The following is an 8,227-nucleotide window of genomic DNA, read 5'->3' on the forward strand; positions in this document are numbered from 1 at the left end:
CATCTATATCTGACATGTTCCTCTGACAGAGATGGGAAATTTAGACTAACCTTGCTTAGTGGTGACTGAGGCTGACTGGGAGGTTGAAGGTTTCAAAGCAGACCTCCTGGGTAATTTTGTATCTCTTGTTGCCAAAGATACTTAAAAGATACTACATTGAATACAAAGGTTTAGTTCTTGATTTTAACAACAAAAAAAATTATGGCAAACACCAGGTTGGATTTCTTTTTATTGTTAAAACATTAAAGCATAACATTTCATCAAATACAGGAAATTTAGGGGTTGTCTGACATTACAAACATTTGGATCATCAAGAGAAAGTGTAGAGCTATACATAGTCTGACGTTAATCTATCAATTTAATGTATATTAGTACATGATTAAAACATGGCCAAAATACAGAATCACAGAATAAGTACCTTGATGCTTCTAAATCTGAGACAAGTCAGAACTGAGTGCAATAAATTTCCAGCAAATGTCTATACACTCAATTACAATCTCAGGGCAGAATTACTCCAGGAATACTGGTAGTTCCTCATCTTCTGGATCATTCACATTCAATTTAGTGAAAATTTTGATTTGAGAACTTGATAAAAACATTTTAAAAAATACAACATTTAACAAATGTGAAAAAAGAAGTTGTCTTCACAGGAAAATATGGATTGCTTGCCACTCCAGTCCTTAATTGCCTATATGTTTTACAAATCTTTACAAAACTAATTTGTATCCATTTTGGTTTCAAAAACATAGTACATCTGAAAAATAAAATATGACTCTACTGATGGATAATACAAAGACATGAACACGCGTTTAAAATTACTTTCAAAAGTAAATATTTTAAGTAATACAGCTATAAGACAAGTTAAACATAGTACAATAAACCATGCATCTTCTGACTTGTCAGATCAGCTAAACTACTTGGTTAACATACAGTAACACTTCTGAACACTTCATAAATTCGGCTTTCCTAGCACAAGGAAAAAAAAGAGATTAAATTTGTTCTTCAAGTGGTTCAAGGCTGTCCAAGTGTTTTTTAGGTGTCTCATCACTATGACGGCTTTGGCAATGGGTTAAATGTTTCTTAAAGCCTCGGGGAAAATTTGATTCAAAATTACAACGAGGACACTTCAACAGACTTTGACCATGAGCAGCAACATGATTTTTAAGAAGAGACTCCAAGAGAAAAGCTTTGCCACATATTTTACATTTGTATGGGCTTTGAACATTATGCTTGTTAACTAAATGGTGCAAGACAGCACCTTTTTTCATTGCACGACAGCAACAAATTTTGCAGTAATACTTTCCCTTGCCACGCTTCATGTATTTTGCTATTTCTTCCTCAGAGATGAAAGCCTCTTTCTCTTCAGTAAACTGAAGCACAAGTGGCTGCGTAGGAGTAGTTGCATCCATTTTGCTCTCTTTGCTGTAATCAGATGACTCCATATCATACTGCTCTTGGTCACTGTTGGATTCTTGTTCCTTTATCTCCATTGAGTCCACCACTGTTTTTCCACACTCGCTGCTATTTAGTTCAGAATCTGAGTTCTCCTGGTTTTCCTTCTTGGGCTTCTTTTTTGGGCATGAATATAACATGTGTTCAGGTGATTCTTTGGCTAATAATGATTGTTCATCCTGTGAGAATAAATCATCCAGTGGTTTCTGATCGTCTAAACTGTGAGAGAGAAAGTCACTCTCACCAGACTCACTTGGTGTTTGGGGCTCAGAAAAAAAGCCTGAAGCAGACTTGTGAGGCTCGGAAAACAGGATGTTCTTCTGGATTTCAGAAGGTACAGTAGTTTCAGCATGTCTCTGGACATCAGAGGACAGAGCAGCAGCAGGCTTCTGCATCTCAGAAAATACAGCATGCTTTTGAACATCAGGGGAAACAGCAGATTTCTGGCAGTCTGTGAAAACAGCTTGCTTAAGTGTCTCAGGAGAGAGAGGAGTAGGTTTCTGGGACTCAGTAAAGAGGCCATGTTTCTGAACTTCAGGAGATGTGGGTTTCTGAGACTCTAGAAAGGAAGTAGACTCCTGAACTTCAGAGGAAATGGAACTAAGTTTCTGGGCTTCAGAAACCAGGGCATGCTTCTGGACTTCAGAAGAAACAAGAGCGGATTTTTGGGCTTCAGAGCACAGAGCTTGTTTTTGACCTTCAGTAGAAACAGCAGAAGCAGACATCTGATTCTGGGGCTCAGAAAAGACAGCACGTTTCTGGACATCAGTAGAAGCAGTAGGATTAGATTTACGAGTCTCTGGGAACAACACTCTTTTCCGAGGTTCAGGGAAATGAGCCCGTTTCTGAATCTCGGATGAAGCAGCAGAGGTGGATTTCTGAGTTTCGGGAAAATACATAGATTTCCGTGACTCAGAGAGTTTCCAAGATTCAGGAGATACTGAAACGCCAGGCTTACGGACCTCAGGAAAGAAAGAAGGCTTCCAAGAGTCAGAGGAAACAGTGTGACTGGACTTTCGAAGTTCAGGAGAAACAGGGGGAGAATGCTTCCATGTGTCAGGGGACAGAACAGGTTTCCAGCCTTCAGGGTAAACAGATGAGATGGGCTTCCAGGGTTCAGAAGAAACAAGAGTAGACTTCTGGGATTCAGAAAAGGACGTAGACTTACACGAATCAGAAACAAGCCTCCTAGGTTCAGGCAACACAACCGGACCAGGCCTTCGGGACTCGGGGGCAGACCTCCGGGACTCTACGGACACCGACATGACAGGCTTTGAAGCCCAGGGAGAAACCGTGGAAGACTTCTGCACTTCGTGAGGTGAAGACCTCCAGGGCTCAGGGGAAACAGCTGGCCCAGGTCTCCATGACTCCGGTGAAACTGCAGAAGCAGGCCTCCGGGTTTCAGGAGAAGAAGCTGAAGCTGGCCTACGCGTTTGAGAGGGATGCCTCCGTGGCTCAGGAGACCCAGCTGGGGCATACCTCCGTGGTTCAGGGGACACTGCTGGGGGAGGTTTCTTTGGCTCTGGTGACACAGCTGGGGAATATCTGCGCGGTTCTGGAGACACAGCGGGAGAATGGCGCCGGGGCTCTGGAGACATGGCAGGGGAATGCCGACGGGGCTCTGGAGATGTTGCTGGGGAGTGCCGACGGGGCTCTGGAGACACGGCTGGGGCTGGCTTCTGTGGGTCGGGGGACACGCCTGGGGCTGGCTTCTGTGGGTCAGGAGACACGACAGGAGATGGCTTCTGTGGGTCAGGGGACACGACAGGAGATGGCTTCTGTGGGTCAGGGGACACAGATGAGGCTAACCTCTCTGGATCGGGAGATGTGGCCTGGGCTGACTTTTCTGGATCTGGGGACACAGTCTGGACTGACTTCTCTGGCTCTGAGGAAGTCACCTGAGCAGGCTTCTGGGGCTCTGGAGACACAGAAGATTTCTGAAGTTTGGGGGAAACAACAGGTTCAGATTTGGGGAGTTCAGGAGAAAGGGCAGGTTTGTGTGACTCAGGGGAAAGGGTAGGTTTCTGTGGTTCCAACGTGACACTCTTTTTGGATGAATCTGAATCTCCTTCTACCTGTTGCTCTTTCTGCTCTTCATTCCACTTCTCAGGTGCTGCATGCTGTGCTTTGATGTGATAATATACGTTGCAATACATCTTGCTGGTAAAGAAACATTTATGGCAGTGAAACAGTTTTGCACTTTTTTGATAAAATATAAGTTTACCCAAACCAGCAGCATCCATTTCATCACAACACTCTGGGTGAACGGTACCCATATGAATTTGTATGTTTTCATAGTCAGTTCCCCTGAAGCTGCAGTAGTCACATTCCAAGCGCTCTGTGGTTTTACGTAGTATCTGCAACATGTCCATTTTCCTACAGGCAGTAACAGTTTCCACAGCACTGCACCTTTTAAAGAGGAATTTTCAGTTCCTGCAATATAGGAAAAAAGATCTGTATAGTTATTTGCCCAGGTTAATTTCAACTCCATCACTCCTAAATAAGCCTGCCCACCACCCCCCTCCTTTTTAGAAAGCACAGATTTTGCTTAGATACTGACTACTTCATAGAGAAATCCAAATATATGTGTCACCAACTCCTGAAAATTATTTTGCATCAGTAAAACTTGGAAAAAAGCGCTTATATTTAACAATAGGCCTTCCTACCTATGTAAAAAAAACTGGAAGCAAATGATAAAAAAAGAACCCGGGTAACGAAAAGCAAAGTTTCAATTTCATTTGATAAATGTGACTTGTCTTCTCCATTGTCTTCCCTTCCCCTATTTGATGTGCTTTTATTGACATTGTATTATTTATATTATACATGTAAACTGAAAATAAAACGTACTTTGGAAAGTACTTGAAACACTGCCACTGAGACAAGGCCATTAAAAAAATGCATCTCCTTCATTAAATTTCAAAAGTAAATAGCAGTTTTTGACAAAGACCAAGAAAAATTCAAGGAAACAGCAGCCTAAAGCCTAGGCCGTTTTCATCTATCAAATACTGACTTCCTTTCACTAATTACATGAAAAAAATAATGCTGAGCATAAAAACTTCATCTACTATGAAAAGGACTTTTCCTGTTCCATTATTTCATCTGTTGCCCCACTAGAAACAAAAATACTATTTAAGAAAAACAGCAGGGTTTTTTTTTCTCAGTTGGTATAGTTACAGTCCACTGCAGCCAGAACATTGTTTTCCTCACCCCAAAGATGGAAATTTCTCAAAATTAATGTATTTTGCAAGACTTCAAAAAAAAACAATATAACAACAACAAAAACAAACAAACAAAAACCCACCCCAAAAACCAAACAATAAAACCCCAAAACATAAATAGCTTTTAATGATTTGGCTAGATTCCCCTATTTCCAACAGAATTTTACCAGATTAGCTACAATAAGCAGAAAACCAAGTCTAGCCATATTCTGTAGTTACACTGACATAAAACTGGAAGGTAAAAAGGACATTTAAGTTAAATGCACACACTTTTTTCTTGTAGGTTGAAATCAAACAGTTGTTATGTGATTAATCATGCTAAGCTATCAACCTAATTTTGAGGGTTGTAAAACACACTGCTTCAAAACACTCAAAACTGTTGTTTTATTTTAACATTAATTTACCTGTCTAAATATATATTAGACTAACAAGTCTAAAAATATGCATTCAAAGCAAGTTTTCTTAATTTATTCCTAATGCATTTTCCCCCTGGTTTCTTATGGAAATGAGGCTTACACAAACACATTGCCCTACAGTCAATGCCAATCAAACTGGACAAAGCAATGCAGCCTTACTTTGCATTTCTACACCTTTCATGAAAACCAGAAACTAGAGAATCCAAGTAATGCCTCCACTGAGGCAGAATATGTCACTTAGCAGCGACTTCTTCTGTTTAGCCTCTACACAAATAGTCTTGAAACATTCAGAGCAAGCAGTGTCTGATTCAGCTTGTAATTAAGGAAAAGGGGAAGGAATTAAAAATGCTACAGCAGTGAGCTGCTTTGGGCTTGAGGCAGAGACAGAATGAAAGCAGCACTGCTAAAGGATGAGATGGATACAGCTAAAAAACAGGAAAGAAGGATTGGCTGAGGAGCAACGGGTCACAAATCCTTAAGAAATAGAGGTTCACTAGCTCTGCTGCTTATGGAACAACTCCTTTGCATGCACTGCGTGTACACACTTCACATTAAGTCACAGGAACAGGTAGATTTCCAGTTGGGAAGTATGGTGGAACCACACATAGAGCTTTAAGAAGGATCCTGCTTTACAACCACGAGGCAAATGAACAGCATCTGACCACAGCCTAGCTACAAATGAGAAGTAATTACTCTGCCCTACAACACTGAAGTGCAAGGACCTTTGGGGTATAAGTTGCAGCTACCCAGCACTTCCCAGCCATACAAAAGACACCCCAAACTGTAGCCCACACCACATTCAGTGTTGACCCAAAACACTTCCAACATCTTATAACAAATTTTTTATGTCTGTAAAAGATGAAAACAAAACAGAAAGATGACAGCAATGATCACTGGGTTGTATCTCTGCAACAGAAAATAACTTGCCAATTGTAAAAATCCATAGCACATCATGTCTTAGTACTCCAAAGGACCTTCAAGTCTTCATGAATTACAGTTTATGGTTTATTTGCAGGACTTGGGACAATGGGAGAAAAGGAACATTTAAATTTGAATGCAAAAATTTCTGAATTGCTGATACAAATGAAATAAAAAGGTTTTGGGTTTTTTTATCAAGTCACAGCAGAGCATAATTATGACAGTAAGACATACTGCAGTAATCACATTTTTAGACTTGAAAGGGAATTTGTCAATTCCAAAATTGGCTGTAATCCTGAATTATCAATTTTCTTTTCACTAGAAAACCAAAAAAGGGCTTTTCCAGTTTGAATTCATCACAGTTTATAAAAAAGTTTGCTAGACAATCTTTTCTCTCTCTTCATAATTTCCCTGCTGTTCACATGTCACCTGTTGCCCTTGCTGCAGTTTTTTGTTATTCACTGAAATACTCTTCACCTCACCTCCCATCCTCTTACTTTATTCAGTTCTATCTTACCTTATGATTAAAATTACCACTCTCTTTCCAAACACAACAGTTAGGAAAAAATCAGTGGCTCCCTTCCACAAATTGTCCAAATTGCTGCTAAGCTTTTTTGACCATGAGATAATTTTGGAACAAAGAAGTTACAGGCACAGTCCAGACATCCAAAAGTCTTGATGGTCAAGCCTTTTGCATAAGAAATAACACTAAAGAGCTGAGGGCATCTTCTCTCACATTGCTATCACTCACCATTTTTAGTTCTGCAACTCAACCCACTGTATCTGGCAGTCACTGAAGTAACTGCCTCTTCTGCTGAGATTTCTACTTCATTGAGGCATCCTCATAAGCAAGACAGCTCTTTGTTATTGCAGTGCCTTAGGCTGCAAGTCCATGGAATAGTAAATCTAGTTTAAGATTAGTTACTGAGATCGGTAACAAACAGTGCTGAGCCCCTACTAACTCAACTTAAATTTGTTGAAACACTTCTGAAAGAATAAACTCTGAGATGTTGCGGGTTCACTTAGCACAGATCTAAATAGATAGTTTGAAAGGTTTTCCTGTCAAGCCCTCCAGATTCCTTCTCAATATTGAGATCCAAAGCAATTGTCTCTATGTGGTTTTGGTTGCTGCCCTCCTCTGTACTCAGGTTAATCACACAAATTACTCTGCTTCACACTGCTCCTTGCCATCAGCTCCTGCATCAGAACTTGTTCTGCACTGGATCCTGCCTTGCCTAGATGGGTGAAAGTGCAAGGAACAACATGTCACTGTTTATTCTAGAGTCCCACACCAGCAGAGCCAGCCAGCGTAGAAACCTTATGTCCAGTAACCAGGTCCCCATGGCCTTTGTCCTCCATGAATTGTGATGTAATCTGTGCTCAGCAGCATCTTTTTGGCAACACTGAGAGAGATGGACCATACTCCCTCTGTGTAAATGCATTATGACAGACATTAAAGGTAACTAGCTCTGTGCTGCTGCAAATTAACCCCATAAAAAGGGTAAGGAAAATAACTGGTATGATCAATCTGTCAGGGTGCTCCATGTACATTGCAGAGAACTGGACTAAGTACTAAATCACAACATTATTCTAGTCCTCTGAAGCTCTTTGAGGAAAAGTATGGATTTAGAGTGCAAATCAAATTTTCACGAGCAACAGCTTCTCCATGAAACTAAGCAGAAGACAGATGGCCCCTGGAGTATCTCTCAAGACTTCTTAAATACTCCTAGGAGGACAAAGAAGCTGCCACCTCTGTAAGTACAAAAACGGCTGTGCAGGCTCCGGGTCACTTTGTTTAGTCGAACATTCTGCCAGGCCATAACTGTTTTGTTAAAAGGATACCTGAGCATTCCCCTGTTCGAACTCTCAGTTAATAGGATGTGCAGTGCAGCAGTGGCTGCAACTGAGGCTGTGCTGCATGCCACTATAACACAACAAAGCACAACACATTCCTTAATTGCCCTCTCTGCATTCCCTCCTACTTTTCTCACTTTCCATAGCTGCAACACTGAGAAAACAAATACAGATGCAGCCAAACAGAACTAATTATCTGTTCTGAGAACACACTACAACTGAAGCAGTAGCCTAAAGCCCAGCATTTATGCCTGTCTTGCATCCACATCCTGCCTTCAAGACAAAATACTGTGATTCAACTAGGATTCTGGGGTTTACAATACTAAAATTTAACTTAAAGCAGCCAAGACTCAGAGTCTTCCTAAAACA

At 40.9% G+C, this 8,227-nt stretch overlaps 1 protein-coding gene across 1 annotated transcript; it reads right to left on the reverse strand.

Annotated features, from left to right (window-relative positions):
• Window positions 1–284: 284 nt before the first annotated feature.
• CHAMP1 (chromosome alignment maintaining phosphoprotein 1) lies at window positions 285–3,836 on the reverse strand. The gene has a single exon (XM_062515075.1). The coding sequence runs from the start codon at window positions 3,822–3,824 to the stop codon at window positions 990–992; it is 2,835 nt and encodes a 944-aa protein (XP_062371059.1). The 5' UTR covers window positions 3,825–3,836; the 3' UTR covers window positions 285–989.
• Between the last annotated feature and the right edge of the window lie 4,391 nt (window positions 3,837–8,227).

This window comes from Cinclus cinclus, chromosome 2 (genome assembly GCF_963662255.1).
Source record: "Cinclus cinclus chromosome 2, bCinCin1.1, whole genome shotgun sequence".
Lineage (NCBI taxonomy): Eukaryota > Metazoa > Chordata > Aves > Passeriformes > Cinclidae > Cinclus > Cinclus cinclus.